At 33.5% G+C, this 20643-nt stretch overlaps 2 protein-coding genes, 1 non-coding gene and 1 pseudogene across 3 annotated transcripts; 1 reads left to right on the forward strand and 3 right to left on the reverse strand.

Moving 5' to 3' along the window:
* Positions 1-1629: 1629 nt before the first annotated feature.
* LOC108453615 (uncharacterized) lies at positions 1630-12471 on the reverse strand. The gene is made up of 12 exons (XM_017751822.2): positions 12265-12471; positions 11710-12061; positions 11507-11595; positions 10584-10692; positions 9888-9955; positions 9304-9381; positions 8785-8849; positions 8523-8589; positions 8228-8410; positions 7540-7596; positions 2157-2252; positions 1630-1989 (listed from the first exon to the last, which is right to left on the reverse strand). The coding sequence occupies exons 2-12, from the start codon at positions 12056-12058 to the stop codon at positions 1849-1851; spliced, it is 1302 nt and encodes a 433-aa protein (XP_017607311.1). The 5' UTR covers positions 12059-12061; positions 12265-12471; the 3' UTR covers positions 1630-1848.
* On the forward strand, positions 3315-4201 carry LOC128293156 (uncharacterized). Its single transcript, XM_053028741.1, has 2 exons — positions 3315-3663; positions 3977-4201. Exons 1-2 carry the CDS (start codon positions 3321-3323, stop codon positions 4003-4005), a joined length of 372 nt encoding a protein of 123 aa, XP_052884701.1. The 5' UTR covers positions 3315-3320; the 3' UTR covers positions 4006-4201.
* A 2711-nt stretch (positions 12472-15182) lies between the features above and the next one.
* TRNAP-AGG (transfer RNA proline (anticodon AGG)) lies at positions 15183-15254 on the reverse strand. Its single transcript has one exon. It is a non-coding gene; the product is annotated as a tRNA-Pro (tRNA).
* A 302-nt stretch (positions 15255-15556) lies between these two features.
* LOC108453836 (FH protein interacting protein FIP2-like) lies at positions 15557-20116 on the reverse strand (annotated as a pseudogene).
* Between the last annotated feature and the right edge of the window lie 527 nt (positions 20117-20643).

The raw sequence follows: 20643 nt of genomic DNA on the forward strand, positions 1-20643 counted from the left end.
TCACTTATTATTGAACGAATTGTTACTTAATTTTTGAAGTACATTCATCCAAACTATTTTTTAAATAATGAATTTAAAAGTCTAGAGAAAATAATAATTTAATAATTTTATTAATGATGTAATGGAACTCTTATGTAAATATTTGACTTAAAAAATTGGAAGCGGTATGTTTCATGTTTTCCATGATGATATTTACAGATGGCCTATAATGCATACATTTAATATATATAATATTTTAATTAAATTAAAAGTGAGTTTTTTTTAAAAATAAAAGAATGAAAGTTTCTTAAATTTTAAAGAATTATATCAAATAATATGTTAGTGAAATAAAATAAAAAAAATACGCAATTGAAGTTTGATGTTGATATATTTTCTTATCATATATTAAAAAGTAAAAAGAAAAATGACGCATGTCAATATTTTTATCTTCCCTAGTGGTGAATACATACTTATAATCTATAATATATATAAATTCGAGTTTGAAAAGAAATTTAAACTAATGAAAATACCATTATTTTTTATATTATTAAATTCATATTTAAAAATAATTATAATATTTAATTTAGAATTATCAGTTTAAAATAAAATAGAAGTTCGATAATTATACATTTAAAAATAATTATAATTTAATATTATTTGTGATAATTAAATATTTAAAAATAATTATAATTTAAATTACAATTATAATTATTAATTAAAATATGTACTAATTTTAAAATAGAGTTATTACTTGAATAGAACTTTAAGAATAAAATAGAGGAAAAATTTGTGATAATTATAAGTTACCATTATTAATTAAAAAATTTGACATAAACAAAAGTTATGCTAATTTTATTGATGTAAAATAGAATTATTATTTGAATAGAATTCTAAACATATTAATTATTACTTAATGATTATTTTGAATAATGTTACTTTGCATTAATTATATAAAGTAAAATTATATTATGTATTGAATATGTTAAAAATATTTTAATTGTTATTTGAAAATTTTATATTATAATGTTTGAATTGATAAGTTAATATATTTTAGTTATATTTAATAATTTAAATAAAAATATTATTTTATATTAATCACTGTAATTAAAAAGTACAATATTTAAAAAATTAATTAAATATTAACACATAAAATCACATATAAAGCATGTGATAGTAGAAGCTAACCTATTATATATATATATATATATATATATATATATATATATCAACAATTCATATTAAATATATATTTTAAAAAAATTATATTATTTATATTCATTTAATAGTATGTAACATCCAATTAACTCATGTGAGATGAAATAACTTGTAAATAACGAGTACAGCTGTTTAAATTTTTGTATTTTTAATAACTTCTATATACTCCAAAAAAGGTCAACAGTTGCACCATAGAAAGTGGAAAATACTGATTTCCACTTTTATTATTCATTGAGGAAGGATTAGGTAGTTTTGATTGCTGTTAGTTCACCAGAAACCTATTATAATCATAGGGTTAGGTATGAATATATATCATACATCATGTATTTGTACTGTGTTCATAAAATTTACCTATTATAATCATATTTAAAATATTAACACATTAATAATCTATGTTATTTTATAACGTAAAATAATATCATACTTCCGATACACTTATATAAACTCATATATTCATACGTTAATATAACTAAAAGTAGAAAGTTATGTATCCCTACAAGGAAATCCACTAGCTAATGTAGTAGTTCCATACAATCCAATATTTGCTTAGGACACTCAAAAACATACCAAAATGATGAAACTTTGCTATTTTCAGCAAATTCTTCAAGACATGCAATAGTTTAGATTATCCTTCACAAATTCGTATACACATGCTTACATTTGATCCGCCAACGAGTTTGAGCCATTGCTCCCAGTAGAGCTTTGCTTCCTCTCGGCTTGAAGCGATCGGCACAACGATTCAAGCTTTTCTTTCTGATTCTTTGTCTTCTCCAGTTGTTTCTTCATCCGCTCGCGCTAAAGACAAGAGTAAGCGTTCAAGACAAGATTATTATCAATGTCTATGAAACCAGTTTGGATGGAACATTGATTCCAGGTTCAACCGATTGATCCGGTCTGGTTTTTTAACACTGATTATAATTCTGAAAAAGGAAAGCTTAAAATGATATTTCAAAAGTATTTACCTCTTCCACAAGTTCTATGAGAGTAAAATCTGATTTGTCACATTTGCTCTTCAAGAACACATTTTCTTTCCTGAGTTCTTTGATTGATTTTGCCATCTAAATGTATATACGAAGGGAAAAAAATGTCAGTAACTTTGAAATCGTAACACCATGTGCAATTGCCTATGCTACACAGACTCAAGTGTGAGCATCAGATATACAGCCCACATGGGCATATCAATGTTTTTCCAAGTTTCTCAATGTATTTGGAGATCCTTAGAAGGTCATCTCCCTATACCAATGTGTAGGAATATTCTGTAAATATTTTAGGAATATTTTGTAGATATTTTTTTTTATTAAAATCCCTTATTTTAAGGGATCATATCTCCTATTTAGTATCTTTCCTAACTTAGAGTTTCCTAAAGTAGTGTCATAGGTTGTATATAAAAACTCTGATTTATGTTCTATTTAGTATAAAAAATACTCTGATTTCTACATGGTATCAGCTTAGGTTACGATTTCTTTTTCAACCTAGACCATGTCCGAAACTCCTTCTCCTACTTCGGAGATTACTTCAAATCCAGAAAATTTTTCTAGTTCCGATGCTCCATCAGATTCGTCTGGTCTGACTATCACCGCCATCGATTGAATGGCAACAATTTTCTTGAATGGTCCCAATCGGTTAAGATTTTTCTCTTGGGCAGAGAAAGATTGGACTACGTTACTGGTGAAATCAAGAAGCCTGCTGTGACTGATGCTGGTTTTGCTAAGTAGATGCGTGACAATGGTCAGGTTATGACTTGGCTCCTTCATTCCATGACCCCGAGTATAAGCAGAAACTTTCTTCTTTACACCACAGCCGCTGAAATTTGGAGTGCAGTCCGCGAAACCTACTCTAGCACGGATAACATTGCTGAATTATATCATGTTGAAGATCAAGCAGCCACTCTTAAACAAGGAACCATGCCTGTTACTCTCTACTACAATACCCTTACTGCTCTTTGGCAACAATTAGATTTGTATGCACATTATGATTGGGTAGATCCAAGAGATGCTGCTCTTTATCAGCAAATTGTTACTCAACGAAGACTTTTTCAATTTCTCCAAGGCTTAAATAAGAACCTGGACGAGGTTCGCGGCGAGGTCTGGCTATTTCTCCTCTTCCCTCCTTGAGAGGCTTTCTCTATGGTCAAGAAGGAAGAAAGCCGAAGGTGTGTGATGCTGTCTGATGAACCATCTTCCACTTCTGAAAGATCTGCCTTACTGACCCATCAATCATCTCCCTCTTCCAAACGGGGGAGACCTTGGTGTGATCATTGCAAAAAGCCCGGCCACTCTAAGGAGAAGTGTTGGAAGCTTCATGGTAAGCCTCAGGACTGGAAGTCCAAGCACTCTCAAGATAATAAATCAAGCCTTGTTGCCACCTCTGTCACTAGTTTCACTAAAGAACAGATTGCTGAACTTCAAAAACTATTTGGAAAGTTTCAAGGGTCTTGTGAGGGTAATCTGGTCATAAAAGATCCAGAAGGTAACCTTTCTTCTACTGCATTTTTCTCCTCCCAGTTGACTCCTAATTGGATCCTCGATTCTGGTGCTACGGATCATATGACTGGTAACAAGGCATTGTTTCACAATTTTTTCCATACCTTTGGTAAAGTCATCAAAGCGGTGATGGTACCTTGTGCAAAATAGAGGACATGGCAATCGTTATTCTCAATGAGCAGTTGCACTTAAAATGTTCTCTTTGTACCAAATCGGCGTGCAATCTCATCTCTGTTAGTAAATTGTCCACAGACTTGCCTTTGCTCTGTAATTTTAATGATCGTGATTGTACTTTGCAGGCACTGAACTCGAAGAAGATGATTGGTAAGGCCAGCTTGCATAATGGTCTCTACATCCTCCCTACCTCTCCTAAAATCGAGATCTCCAAGTCATTTACCGCTTTAGGAAAAGTTGATACTGTTATGTTATGGCACTTTCGTTTAGGCCATCCTAGTTTCCAATACCTTGCAAAATTGTTTCCTGCTCTATTCATTAATAAAAGGCCTAATTCTTTTTCTTGCAAAGTTTGCTCTCTTGCCAAACATACTAAATCATCTTATTTTCCTTCTACATACAAGCCTTCTTACCCTTTTGCTTTGATCCATAGTGATATTTGGGGCCCTTCTCGGGTGAAGAATGCTGATAATTGTAAGTGGTTTATCACTTTTATTGATGATCACAGTAGGATAACTTGGACTTATTTGCTGAAAGATAAATCTGAAACTGCTAGTGTTTTGTGCAATTTTATAACATGGTTCTCACTCAATTTGGGTCTAAAATCCAGCTCTTTAAATCTGATAATGGCGGTGAATTTTTGCTAGGTCTTTAGGTGATTTTTTAAGGAAAAAGGCATAGTTCAGATTAGTTCTTGTGTTGGAACCCCTGACAAAAGCGGCATTGCCGAAAGAAAAAATAGGCACCTTCTTGAAGTTACTCGTTCTCTTCTATTTACCACTAATGTTCCTAAATATTTGTGGGGGGAAGCCTTATTAACTGCCACATATTTAATCAACCGGATGCCTAGTAAGGTTTTAAAATTTCAAACACCTCAATCTATATTTTTGCAGCACTTTCCTCATTTTAAGCCTATCTCCTCCATTCGCCACTTAAAATTTTTGGCTGCCTTTGTTTTTATCCAAAATATTGCTCCTAATAAGTCCAAGTTAGATCCTAAGTCTTTAAAATGTGTATTGGTTGGGTATTCTTCACTTAAGAAGGGTTATAAATGCTATCATCCTCCTTCTAAACGATTTTTCACCACTATGGATATAACATTTAATGAGCAGGATTCCTATTTCACTCAGGCTGAAATTCAGGGGGAAACATGGAGTGATTTTCAGCCACAACAGGTATCTCCTCCTAATCTTCATTCTCAACCTTCAGAATTGCCATTTTGTTCGCCATTACTGCAGATCATCACTGTGAATGCTCCCATTGATTCTCTGTAGTACCTATGACTAATTCACCTACACCCACTTTAAACACTCTTCCGAAAATACACCTACTCCAATTTGGTCTTCAAAAACACCACCACCCAAACAACTTCGTGTCTACACAAGAAAAGAAGACATATCCACGAGGCTGTTTTGCAATCGATTCTTGCCGAGAATTGGATTTGGGTCCGATTGCGAAATGGAAGAAGAAATCGAGAAGTCCACTACTCTAGATGACTTTCCTATTGCTATTAGAAAAGGGGTTAGGCAGTGCACCAAGCATCCTATTGAAAAATTCTTGGTTATAATTCATTGATGCCGTCTTTTCAAGCATTTACAGCAACTTTGGATAAAGGACGAGGTTCCCACAAGCATAATGAAGCTCTAAAGGATCCAAAATGGAGAAGGGTGTTGAAGAGGAAATTTGTGCACTAGAGAAAATGCTACTTGGACCATTCTGGACCTTCCTCAAGGAAAAAAGGTGTCGGTGTAAATGGATCTTTCTGTAAAGTATAACTCCAATGGCGGTATCCAACGATACAAAGCTAGACTAGTGGCGGAGGTTTCACGCAAACATATGGGATAGACTTCACGAAACTTTTGCACTGTGGCAAAGCTTAACACTATTCGAGTACTCCTAAGTTTGGCTGTAAATTGCGATTGGAAATTACACCAACTTGATGTAAAAACGCATTTCTTAATGGCAAGCTTGAGGAAGAAGTCTATATGCAATTGCCACACGGCTCAAAGTCTATTGAAGGTAGCAACAAGGTTTGCAAGCTCAACAAGTCTCTATACTGGGTTAAAACAATCACCCGAGCTTGGTTGAGAGGTTCACTAAAGTCATTCTTCAAAATGGCTACAAGCGTCCTTGCCGATCATACGCTTTTCATCAAGGTAACTTCTACAAATAAGAAAGCTATCCTAATTGTGTATGTGGATGACATCATTCTTCTTGGAGATGATGAGGAAGAGATTAGCAATTTGAAGAAGTTGTTAAGCAGAATTGAAACCAAAGACTTGGGAAAGCTAAGGTATTTCCTAGGAATGGAGGTGGCAAGATCAAAGAAGGACTTGTGATCAACCGGAGAAAGTATGTACTTGATTTACTCAAAGAAACTGGTTTTCTTGGTCGTAAGCTACGGTGATACACCAATGGAGGCAAACTTGAGATTCAATAAAGAAGATGAGTCCTTAGTAGACAGAGAGAAATTTCAAAGGTTAGTTGGGAAACTAATCTACTTATCCTTGACAAGGCCGGATATAGCTTTTCCAGTAAATGTGATAAGTCAACACATGACTAATCCTCTTGAAGAGCATATGGCGTGACAAATAGAATTCTCAAGTACTTGAAGAAAACTCCAGGACACGGCTTAATGTTTAAGAAGACACAAGACAGAACTGTTAAGATTTTTACAGACTCTAGTTGGTGGAGATCTCACTGAAAGAAGATCCACTAGTGGGTCTTGCACTTTTGTTTGGGGTAACCTTACAACTTGGAGAAGTAAGAAACAATCATTGTTTAAAGAAGTAGTCTGAAGCTGAATTTAGAGCACTAGCTTTGGGGATATCTGAAGGAATTTGGCTACTTAAATTACTAAAAGAACTTGGCACAAATCGGAGGATCACTTTGAAGTTTTGTGTGATAATCAATCGCCATTCAGATTGCCAAGAACCCAGTTCAACATGACCGAACAAAGCATGTTGAAATTGATAGGCATTTTATTCTTGATCAAGTCAACAAAAAGACAGCCACTCTTTCTTACATTCCTTCGAAGGACAGATTGCGAACATTTTACCAAGGCTTTGCCAAAACACGTGTTCAATAAATTCCTATTCAAGTTGGGATTATACAATGTATATTCTCCACTTGAGGGGAGTGTAGGAATATTCGTAAATATTTTAGGAATATTTTGTAGATATTTTTTATTAAAATCCCTTATTTTAAGGGATCATATCTCTATTTAGTATCTTTCCTAACTTAGAGTTTCCTAAAGTAGTGTCATAGGTTGTATATAAAAACTCTGATTTATGTTCTATTTAGTATAAAAAATACTCTGATTTCTACACAATGTTCAGATATGAGTTAGATACGGGTGTCGAACATGATTACTTCAAAAACAATGAAAAGTTGGAGCAAAATAGTGCCTATATCGCTCCAACTCTTCAATTTTCTTAAAATGCCTGTGTTTGACTGTATTTGACATGGATATAGGGATATAACCCTTCAATCCTTCAAATGCATGGGAAAACTTGGAAAAAAAATTAAGAATACTTGTGTCAGACACATAATTGCGTCCAACACTCCACCTTCAAATCCAAGTAACATAGGACAATCACAACCGGCTATAGTAAAATGGGTCAATAGGAAAAGCCGAAAAGTAGAGCTTTGAGGAAAATGATTCTGTCAAAGAGAAAGGCACATGTACCTTCTCAATCTCTTGCTTAAATGTTTCAAACACCTCATTGCTCTTTGACAATGCATCCTGAAAATTAAGAAGAAATTCAAACATCATGAAGATGATGATGAGATAAATTCAAACATCGATGAAACAACAAAAGGACAAGGAAATGCAAACCAGACTTCAACATTGCTACATCTCAGGCTAAGATTTTCAGCAGTCAAAATGAAGAGGATGCTGGATGAGTGAAGTGCATTCAATGGTAAGGTCCAAGCATACTCAAAAGGAAAACACCTCAAACATGAAAGACATATCACTCTATGTTACTCCGACTCTTCATTTTTCATGAAGTACCTATGTCCGACATATATTAGGACATGGGTATATGAGTCTCTCGAAAAACATAAAAAGATAGAGTATGCCCATGTCAAATAGATACCCACATTTGACACTCATCCCTAGGTCCGGGTAACATAGAGCTCACTTCTTAATCGCCTAGAAAGGCATTGCACTATTATTTTGTCAATAATAGCACTTCGAGTAAGCTTTCACTACTTTTCTGTCGACAAAAGATCTTTCAGTCGAGGGATCCATGGTCCAGCCATTCAGAGACAAATGATACATGCATTCAAATACTTAATATTCTATTCATCAACGTAAAAGCAAGAGGTTGGGAATGAAATTAAGATGATAAATGACGCAGAAAGAATTTGACCTGAAACTGTTGGAATTTTTCTCCATCAGCTGTCAACTGCATGCGTAAATTCTTTTCAGTCACTAATAACTGTGACACTTGTTCTGCATATACTTTCATCTGCGCTTGTTCCTGGATTAATTTCTCTTCATGTTGCTTGATTTTCAAATCCGAAAGCTGTAGTTCTAGTGTTTTTTGCTTTAGCTGTGCAGAAAATGTCCGAAACATAAGAGTAAAGCTCACAGTCTTCAACAATAGATTTTATTAGGATTTCAACATAGAAAACCTTAGATATACCGGGATGTCAGACCCATACCTTCTGCGCATATTGTTGTTCAGAGAGGGCATATTGCTCAGCAAGCTCCTTCAACTTATTTCTTAACCTATATATGATGAATTCCGAAAAATATTACGAATAACAAAAAGGCTGGCACTAAAACAATAAAGCACTGGACAGGGCAAGCATCTGGTTCCTGATTAAAACAAACCAGCCAGTCCGATCGGGCTTTTTCATCCTTCGACAGGTATCAAAGGAGGAAAAGAATATAACAATTAGATATACATTTCTGGTCTCTTACATCTCATTCTCCTTTAGTTGAGATAGGCAATCGTCCTTCTGCTCTTCAAGCTTATTGCTCACATCCTACAAGAGGGAAAAAAGATTGAAACCAGTTGTAGAATATACAAGAAATGAAGAAAAGAAACTAAAGAACGGATATCAACATTAAATTTCCGAAAGTTATCCAGAAGTTGAAGAAACATTTACATTTTGTACATGCCAAAACTGGAGTCACAAATCAAATGCAGACACATTACCATTGTTCAAATACACAAATATAGGGAGAGTGAGGGTCTGTTCAAATTTTTCTAAGGTTTTCCACAAGTGTCCTGGGGGGGTCATATGCCTATACCCATGTTCGGAAATGCATTACACATGGATGTCAGACATGGGTGCTTCAAGAAAAAAATGAATAGTCTGAGAAACATAAGTTCTTATGAAGTAACATAACAAGAGATAGCCAGGCTAGCCAGCATGGAAGGTAGCCCATCTACACGGACTGTCAGACACTTCAAAAATCAAAACAGGGACATCAAACCTTGATTGCATCTTGGAACCTGGCTGATAAATCTAATCTTAAGTTTTGCCCTTCCATTGATACCCGTTTACATTCATCCTGCAAATTCATGAACAAGCCATCAGCACCTTTGTTAAAGAAAGTCCAACAAATAACTCAAAGATGAACAAAGACCACTTTGTCACAGAGGTTGAAGATTTTGCAGAGATTATGTTCAGACATGAAAAAGCGAACAATCTCTTTAATATAAAAAATAAAAATTGTATAATGTACATTACAAACAGTAAAGACTGAAGGAAGTTGCTTTGCCTGTTAGTTAACTTAGTTATGGAGATCCACATTATCGAGATCAAGTACATGCCAAGCAATTTTGGAAGAAACCAAAGGTTCACAGAAAGTTCATCACAGCATTATTCTAAACACAATTCACTTCTAGAAAAATGAAGTATACTAAAATGAGACAAATTTCAAGGTCAATCTGCAACTCATAACATTATTCAAATGTCAAACAAATTGAAAACAAAATGCAGCAAGAACAAATACTAACTGTTGGATGCAATCAGTCAAAAGAAAAGAAATGATAAAGTATTTCAAGAAAATCATACCATTAACATTTTGTTTTGACGTTGTAACTCCCTACAAAGTGATTCAAGTTTATCTCGAACAGCAACAGCTGCAAAAGAAGGAAAAGAAAAAAAAAAAAGGGATCTTAGAAATAGCTACCTCCAATTACATCCACGGAACATCAAAGTGATCAATTAAATCAACTGGTTTCATTTTTGACCTTTGACACTCAAGTCTTAAGTAAAAGAAGAAATAATATAGGGTAATATAAAATTTAACTTTGCAACCCCCAAACAAATAGAAAGTAGAAACTACATGCATCACCTATATCATCTAGCAGAATAAAAATCAGTGTTAAAACTTAACAGATAACTGCCATTCTTAGCAGCATAAAAGTAGCTTCATATCTATTATAAAAAAAAAAATAGCTTCATTTCTATGTGACTATGTCACTAGGATTCAGATATGACTTGAATACAGGTATGTGTCTGACACGGGCATGTTCAAGTTTTTGAAGTTTTTCCATGTATTTGGAGGGTCCTTGACAGTTCATATATTTGGGTATGTTTGGGACATTTACTTCTAGAAAATTGAAGAGTCAGAGTAACATAGCTTCACGCCAAAATATTCATGATGGAATGATAAAATTTGATGGAAAATCAGGAAATTAGACTAATATACTCATTAAATCACATGATGGTGACCTTTTGGACATCAAAAATGTTATTTCAATTTACCGGTATCTCTTTCTGCAAGAACTTGTTGATATTTCAAAGAGAACTCAAGGAACTCCTTTTCTGATTTGGATGTACGTTTTGCACTCTTGCGTTTGGTTTCAGTGGTTTCCTGATGATAAATAGTCCAATTAAGACTAAAATGAGTTCATTTAGATGGGACAGATATAAGAAAAGCATAAGTAAATAACTCAGGATAAACAGAACCTAACTCAACAGACAGACTGTAATATTCTTGAAAATGCAACTCAGCATGGCTACAAACTATTACTGTTGCAACTGAGAGATCTTCCAATCATACAAAGGAATTGAAAAGAAAATGGAGATATACTAAAACACTTTAAGAAATAGGTTAACAAAGTGAAACATTCAGATTCTGAAATTCTTAAAATCACTTAATCAACAAACACAAAATTCTTTTTTCTCCGAAATGAATATTACTTTGATCATCATGGGTTGCAATAAAGATTGTCATCAAGACAAAGTATGTGACAAGTAAAAAATAAAGAAATGGAAGAGAGAAAAAAAAAGTGTAAAATATGCTTTCCTTATCATCAATAAATAACTATGACCACTTCTTTAAATCTTAAAAAATAATAATCATTACTCAACTCAAGACAAAGTGAAACTACAGAAAGATGCATAATTGTACATGAGTATTAGGATATGACCCTTCAAGTACATGCAAAAACTTCAAAAGGTCAATCATACACATGTCAAACAAATCCATATCCGATAACCACACCCGAATTTGAGTAATATTAACTATTACTTCTTTGAACATTAAAATATAATCATTGATAAACTCATAAATTGCTGATGCTCGTACTGAACCCTACCTAGAATTACAAGCATAAAAATTCCAGTGAACTTAGTCGAGTAATCTACTTTTAGTAAAAAGAAAGAAAGAACTATGATCTACTAACTGTTTTTTTATTCTTTGGCAAATCTATGCTTTCGGATGAAGACGATTCCTTCAAAGCAGTCAAGTTCGTTTCAGATCCTCCTCCAATGCCTGTGAAAAAACTACCACCAATGAGCACTAAAACCCTAAAAAATACCCCAAGTTTCATAAATGAAAATTAAAACAAAAACATTGTGAAACAAATTCAGAAGTAAGAAAAATTACATGTTTCTGTACTTTCACACTTCCCTTTAACTTCCTTCACCTCACTGCATTCAGCAGCCTCGGGAACCGAATTGCTCAACTCGGGACAGACTACTTTACCTTCTACATAGTCTGCTGAGCCCTCAAAACCATCTGCCTCAGACAATGGCACAGGGAACGTTCTTTGTTTTTGGCCCTTGTTTGCTCCAAACTCACTGGAGACTAAATCATCTTCTTTACAATCAGGGTGCAAAGGCTTTTCTTCTTTAGAAATTGGGGTTTTTGGAGCCAAAATCTCTGAAGGACTCTCAACAAAACCATCTGGCAATGAGTCCACTTCAGGAAGCTGATTTGATCCTGGGTTTTCCATTCTCTACCCAAAAAAGTAAAAAAGTGACAAGCGTTCACATCAGATATCCATTAAACATAAAATAGATAAACCCCAGATCAAAATAAAATCTGGGTTTTCATGATAAATAGGTAAAAGTTCAATCTTTATATTTCCCAGTCTATTCAAACATTTTCAACAAGGGGGACAAAAAGAACTTAAAAAAAATGAAGAAGAAAAAAGATTACCAGATATGAAGATGAAGAGAAGAAGAAGCTTTGCCGTTAGTTTTCAGTGTATGTATTTTATTTTTCGTGTGAACTGAAAGTTGGAAGCAGCAAAATGATCTAACAAATCACTTAGTTGTTTTTTTCTTTTTCCGATGTATTTTTTTTTCTTAAATGTCACTTTGCTGTCTTTTTCTTTCTTAATTTTAAGGAAGTTTTAGTAAAATTTTGGTTAAAATCTTCTCCAAGCCCCTTTACTCTCGTATATATTGAAGTTAGTCCTATTTTTATTTTCAAATTTATTTAAAATGTAAGTTAAATTATTAATGCTATTAAAATTATTTTATTAAATTCAAAGTACTTTACAATAACATTTATTTTTTATTACATGACTATTAATTGAGTAATTGTTTATTTTAAAATTTATACTAACGAATTTAACATAAGAATTTTAATAATATTAATGATTCAACTTTATTTTTTAAAACAAAAGAAATCATTTTAAATTAAGAAAAATCTCTAAATCAAATTTAGAAAAGTTTTACTATAATCATATGTCGAGAAGGGTTGAGAAAATAAAAATGAGATTAATTCTGTTGTTGATGGTTTCAAGTAGGGAGAGCAAAAAGAAGAGAAAAGGATTTATTGGTTGAGCTGACTGAACATGACTAAGGTGAAAAGCATGGGAGGGATGGGGTTTAGAGACCTAAATCTGTTTAATATCTCACTGTTGGCTAAGCAATGTTGGAAGTTGTTGCAGAATCCTAAAGCTCTTTGGGCAAGGGTGCTGAAGGGGGGATATTTTCCTAAAGGTGCATTCTTAAATGCTAAGCAAGGGTCTAGAGCTTCTTGGGTATGGGCAAGCTTACTGCAAGGTAGAGAGTTTCTTAAAAAAAGGTGCAGTGGCAGGTTCTTGATGGATTGGATATCAACATATGGGGAGACTAGTGGATTCCAGGGGTTGTGTTGGAGAAGCTAACTGATGACAATCATGATTTGCATCAGAAAGTTGCAGAATTGATGACCAAGGAAAATAATTGCTGGAAGCTGAACCAAATTAGAAGATATATCTCAGAGGACCAAGTAAAAGCTATTCAGAGTTTACCAGCTTACAGTAGAGGCCAAGACAAAATGGTGTTGACAGGTTCAAAAGATGGGAATTATGTTGTAAAAAAGGGATGTCATGAATTGAAGGAGAAAGTGATGAAGGAAGTGGAAAGGAGAGCTTCACCATCTCATAATGTGAATGGAAAAGTTTGGAAGTGGATTTGGAGCATTTCACTTCCCCAGAAGATCAAACATTTCCTTTGGAGGGCTGTTGGGAACCTGGTGGCCACAAATGGTAATCTGGTGAAAAGGAGAATTAAAATGTCCGAGTTGTGCCCTGTTTGTTTGAAAGAAGCTGAGACAGTTGAACATACTCTTCTGTTATGTGATTGGGCTCAGTGTGTATGGTATGGTGGAGCTTTGGGCTTTAAAGTTGATTGTCATAGAATTACTACATTGGATCAATGGTTATTGCAGGTGTTTGATGTGGTTTTAAAAGGTAAGAAAAACAAAGAATGGATGGAGATGATCATTGCTTTTACATGCTGGCATATTTGGAAAAGTAGATGTTCAAAAGTTTTTAAGGGGCGAGAGTGTGATCCTCGGAAATGTATTGAAAGAAACTCAGCAAGGATGGGAGAGGCCCCTGAATGGTTGGATTGAAGTTAATTGTGATAGGGCTTTTATTGACAAGGGAGATGTTGTTATTGGGGTGATTGTGAGAAATGAGAATGCGAACTTGGTTGCAGGAATAACTAAAAAAAGATAATGTTGAGATTGTGGAGGAAGCTGAAGCTTTTGGCAGTTATGGCAGGGGTGAAATGGGTTGTGCATCAATGGTGTAATAGAGTTATTGTTGAAACTAATTCAGATATTGTGTATAGGGAGTTTAAAGGGGATAATGCTTGTAAATACTAGAAAACTCAACCATGCATACAATATTTGCTAAAACAGAAAGGAAATTTTGTTGATTTTGATTTCAAGAAAGTTGGTAAAGAAGCAAATAAGGCGGCAGACTGGTGTGCTCACCTTGCCATGAAGGGGATGTGCTTTTAGTGAACCCCCATCCTCACTGGTGAAAGTTTTAAGAAGTGATGGCCTTCCTGCTACGCATTGTTGATTATACATGTAACTTATAGGCTTGAGATGAGCTATGTTTGAGTCTCTTGTGTTTATAGACTATAGTTTTAGATGAGTTTCCGATTTTGCTGGTGAGTTTGTTTTGTAACGATGTTAAGTGTCTTTACATTTATAATGACTGATGTCTTTCTGAAAAAAAAAAAAACCCTAAACTTTAATTCTAATTTTAATCTTTAATCAAAGTCTAAATTTTAAACCTAAATATTAAATCCTAAACAATAAATATTAAATCCTAAACAATAAACCTTAAACCTTAAATCTTGTTTCATCATTACTATTGGTTTATTTTGTTTAATTAATTAACTTGAAAATTTAAAATAATTAAACTTAAAGGAGAATTTACGAGACAGTAATTAATTTTTGCTTAAAAATGGCTCTCCCTTTTCTTTTCTTTTTTTTTTTTTTGAAATTAACAAATGACTTTTAAGATTATAAGAAAGAAGTTTTTCTAGAAAGTTAAAAAAAGTGAAAAAGATTTGTTTAACTTAATTTAATAGTAATTTCATGTAATAGTTTTTAATTAAAAGAAGCAGAGTAGTGATTTTTAGTTCTTTAAAGAAAATAAATAATAAATATATCTCCATCAATGTTTTTAAATAAAAACTCATGAAAAATAAATAAATATACAATACTTTTTCATGTTATTCTACAAAACTGAAAAGTAGAATCCTTTAGCCAATGGGCTCAATATAAAAGAAACGTTGCTAAAAGCCCAAAGTTTGAGAGAAATGAAAAAAAAAAACACAAAGCTTGGGGCATTCCGAGAATTGAACTCAGGACCTCTCGCACCCTAAGCGAGAATCATACCACTAGACCAAATGCCCTCGTTGATTGAGTAACTTTAAAACTTTATTTAAAATATATGATTTGATATATGGTTGCAAAGCACTGCCTTCTACCGTTTAATTCATAGCTTTGAAAACTAGGGCACTTTTTATATACATCTATATATATATTTACTTCTGAGTTTCATGGATCCAAGTATGGTGGGTAAAGGAAGGATTGCTTGCGTTATTGCATGACATGTTAAGGCCACTTTGGCATTATTTTTCAATGTGGAAAATGTTTTTAAAAAATTGTATTTAAAAAAGGTCATCTGTATGAAAGTATTATGAAAAAAATGAAGTTTATCAATTTTAGATATTTGATATTCCTATAAAAAATTATGATTGAAAGTAAAAATGTTTATATTATACAAGATACTAATTCTCTTGTTGCGGATGCTTTCTGAATAGGTAAATGGCCGACCACAAAATATGCTCCATTCTCATCTGTGCAACTATGCACATTTTTTTTTAACATTAATCTCATTATAGATTATTATCATATTTGTTCTTTTTGGCATAATATTTAGAACTACTCATATCACTCCTCAACCCTTCAACAAGTTTCACAACCCTTCAACAAGTTTCAGGAGGATAATACGCTTTAACACACTCAAACCCATATCTTCCTGCATTGACAACAATGCTAATGTCAATCAAACTAAGACTCAATCGACATCTATACAATTTAAATATTACAATAATACATCATAATGATATTTATGTAATTTATTTAAGTATATAAGAAATATTTAACTTCACTTTGTACTTAAGTAGATAATAAAAAATTTAATAAGGGTTCAATGGTAATTTCACATCCAAACCCCAGAAGCCACAAGCCACGACACCATATTTCCAACTTCTCAATTTAAGGGTCTGTTTGTTTGCCAGTAAAATATTTTCCAGAAAATAATTTACTTTCCTAAAAATGATTTACTTTTCTGGTGTTTAGATAAATCTGTGTAAAATATTTTCTGTTGTTTAGCAGATTTCCTGAAAATATTTTCTGGAAAAACTGCTTTTACATATATTAATTAATAAATTTATATTTTAAATTATTTTTACATATATTGCAATGATTTTTTATAAATAAATAAATCAAATTAAATATATAATAATACTCAATTATTAAGCTAGAATATTAACATTATTTAAAACATATCAAAAAAACAGAACTGGTTCAACCATTACCACCCTACAATGAAAAATGGGTCAAAAGTGGAACAATATATTACACAAATTACAAACATATATCTATATATATATAGTTCAAATTAATTACGATAAGAGAAGCTATTGTATCAATGGACTTCATTTTTTTTTTTCTTATTGTCCTTTTCTTGTATCTGTATAAACCCCTCGAAGAAGAACTAGCAATGGAGGCCTCATGAATGGCAGTCAAAATTTGGTATATATAAATGGGGAACACGATGTAGGCGAGGGAAAAGGGAGCTAATCAAGTGCTACTTTGTTTTTACGAGTAGATATTGGCTTCGGCAATAATAGGCTGCTGAAAGAGTAAAATGACTGACGATATTTCAAAAGAGTTTGATAGTAAGAAAATAAGTTATTGTGTTTTAGCTGCTATTAGTTCCTAATTCCCTTGTTAGCAAAAATTTCACAAGTCTTATACACGATTCACTACTTACGTAACTATATGCCACTTTTAACTAGCTGCCAATGACCGACTAAAAGCAAGACGTTCACAATATAGAATGCAGAAATGGGCTAGGGCTGCAACACACACACACAAAGAAAGTTTATTCCAATTCACTGCTACAGCAATTTTTAAGTATAAGAGCAATAATTTTCAACTTCCATAAAAGTGGATATTTCAAAAGCTGCAAAGAAAACCCATAAATAAGGTCTAACAAAAAAAGAAAACCAAAGATTCAAGGGTGATGATGATGATTATGATGGAGAACAAAGCAAACCCACCTGATCCTTATAAAGATTATCGTTAAATATGTCTCCAAGAGACCATTGAAACACAATATCAATGAAACCCATATCTTTTCTAAGATATTAAGCAACACCTAACACGTTTATTTCATCATGCTTTGAACAACAATAAACAACCATAAGGCAGTATATTAACTCAGCAAATCCTTCGACAGCCAGAAATTTCATCAAAATTCCGTCACTCATACCAGCATAAAGATCCAACAAAACAACCAAAGAAGAAAATGTAAAGAACTCGCTACCATTTATTTAATTAAGTAAATAACATATGCAATTGTTGCATTTTTAGCAAGTTTAAAACATTTTTAAACAGGGAAATTGCACACTAAAAAAACTTCATATACTTACCATATCACGAAGATTAACATGTCATAAATAAGCCCTTTGGAGGTTTGCACCCTTCAAATTCGCATTGCTTAATTTCGCACCCTGAAGACCATGTTCATCACAATGAACTTAACCACACTAAACATGTTGGGTCAAAACAATTTATTCGAATGTTCATCAATAATATCTAGCTTGCTAGAGTTATCAGGATAAGTTATCGCACATATCAAATTAAGTTATAGAACCCTAGTATTTTCTGTTTGGGTGCCTAATGATAACTTCACATAAATAAAATGATACATCTTCTAAAGCAATTGACTTGTAAACGCCATGCTTAAGGGTCTCTTACCTTCAAATTGGCTCCTTCAAGATTAGCTCCCTTTAAGTTGGCATCAGTAAGATCAGCACTCTAAAAGTCCAGAGATTAAGCATATTAATAGTTTACAATGACACAACTGACACACTAAGCATGTAATTTTAATTTTAATCATTCAACCGAAGTATTATAGCTCAAATAATCACGAATCTAAAAAATATTATTCCAACAAGCTTAAGGAATTTATAGTAACCTAAGATCTTGTAATTTCCTATTTATATATGCACATTCTATTCAATTCAATGAACCACCTTTGCTTGTTGATTTTAATTTAGTGAATCACCTGTAAGTGTGCAGAACAAAGATCAGCCCCACAGAAGCTACAATCTATCAAAGAAGCATCTGTAACAATGTAATTGATGATGATACATCAATATTTAAACCTTAACAGTAAATAGTAACATTTAGCTAAGTTACTTGGGCACTGGTCTGAATGTCCGCTATGGATATGTTCAATTTTTCTGTTTCAAGAGTTCCATGTATTTGAAGAGTCTTTATAGGACCGTATCTCTATATCTATATCCAGACATGCGTCTAACATAGGTATTGGACTTCGGTACTTCAAGAATATAGACATTTAGTAAGAAATCTACTAACTATAGAAAGATGGCAAGTATTTGCCTTGAAGATTTGCACTCTGAAGATTCGCCCCAGCCAGTAAAGCCCCACGAAGATTTGCCCCGGTAAATTCACACCTTCCATAGGCCAAAAAAAAAAACGGTTGCAAACAAAGTTCACAAGACAATGCACTCTTCAAAAACGATAAATAATTCTGAGCATCTTACTCGCGCAAAGTTGCATTGTGAAAATTCGAACCCATAGCATCCACATCCTGTTACAAAAACAAAGAGGTTTATTATAAGTATGGGCTTAAATTTAATTAAAGCATTGACAGTTAACCACATACTTCACTTAAGAATCAGACATACCCGAAATTTTGCACACTGAAGATTTGTACGTGAGAAAATACGTTTTTGAGACAAGCAAAGCTGAAATCCACAAATGAAAGATCCTGCACAAATAAAGAGGGAAAAAGGAGATGATGAATCCAAAGTGCAATAACAAGCGGCATTACATTACTTCTGCTTCTTCATTAGACTTGAAGTTGAACCACAGGGGATCAAATGATAATAAAGAAAGACATCAAACATTCGGATTAAAACTGAAACACACACACACATTCAACAATCCAAAAGAAAATACCACAAATAATCACCATCATCATGGATCAGCGAAAATGAGAAAACTAGTATTAGAGCCAAGAGGCATACACAAAAGCTACAAACAGAAGATCAATGAGACCGAGTCTTGCTTCCTGCGAACAAGGATTCTACTTCTCAAAAATAAGAGTTTCCCGTAAGATTTTGTCAAAAATTTGGGATAAAAAATTATTTACCAATTTAGAGAGATCAAGGCTAGAAAGGTTAACTCCTCGAAATTTAACTCTTTTAGACTGTATGCACTTGATGATATCGGTACGCGTCAATTCTGTTAGAGACTTTTCATCTTCCTTCCTCTTATTAAGAACTGAACTGATTCCTTCTATTAATCCCTGAATCATATCACATAATACTGTCACTGAACAAAATTTTAAGAGATCATACCATGGGCTACAAATAACAATCACCTAAAACTGTTGCAACGATCGAGATCCAAGCATTTCACACGATGTCGTTAGTAGGAAGGAAGATCGCTCTATAAACAGTAGCACTGGCGCCATAACCAATCTCTTCTAGAAGCTTGTAATCACTGGGATTCGCTGAGTAACTCCGACTTCCTCCCATTTTCCGCAAAACCTAAAGCCTTAAACCGCCTTTTGGAAAAAGAACCAAATCACTGGCAGTCGAGTAATTGACGTTGAACGCCGGCGACAGAGTAATTAAAGTAAAAGGCGACAATGAAGATTATAAATGGATAGGGCTTTTTTCTTTTTTTCAATGAAACTACTGCTGATTGTTTTTGATACAGAGATGAATTCTGGGTCAGGGACACAATAAAGGGAAGGAGAAGGGGAAGGAGAAGGAGAAGGAGAAAGCGTTTCAAGATGCTGGGATGTGAAGAGGAAAAACTTTAGAAAATATCTTACCGAATTAGAAACGGTAAGACATTTTCCCCAACAAAACACTTCCTTTTCCCGTGTTATGTAAAATATTTTATGGTGGAAAATCATTTCCAGCCAAACAAACAACAAAAAATGCTGAAAAGCTTTTACAGCTAAACATACGGAGCATAAGGCTGTGTTTGGTAACCATGAAAACTAATTTTAGGCTGTTTGGTTACATGAAAATATTTTACATAAGTAAAATGTTTTCAGAAACACGGTAAAATGTGATGCTTTTTGTGTAAAATGTCTTACGGATTTTTTTTCCGTAAGACATTTTCCAAACTCTCACTTTCCCTTGCGTCGTTCATCTTCCTTCTTCTTTATCCATCCAGGTATTTTCTACTTTTACTTCTTCTGTTCTTCTTCTTTCATTTTTCCTTTTGCATAATCTCTTCTAATGGTAGCTTTTCGGTCTTAGGTGCTTTCTCTTTCGCATACAACCGGTATCATCCTTGCGTCGTTCTTCATCTTCTCATCCAGGTAACTTTTCTCCTCTTCTTCTTCCATTCTTCATCTTTAATTGAAAGTGTAAAAATGTTATTTAAGCAAATATACAGAGGACAGGAGCATTTAAGGGTTTAGGCAAATACACCAAAAACCTCACGCTTAGGCTTCTTGTT

Source organism: Gossypium arboreum, chromosome 5 (assembly GCF_025698485.1).
Source record: "Gossypium arboreum isolate Shixiya-1 chromosome 5, ASM2569848v2, whole genome shotgun sequence".
Classification (NCBI taxonomy): Eukaryota; Viridiplantae; Streptophyta; class Magnoliopsida; order Malvales; family Malvaceae; genus Gossypium; species Gossypium arboreum.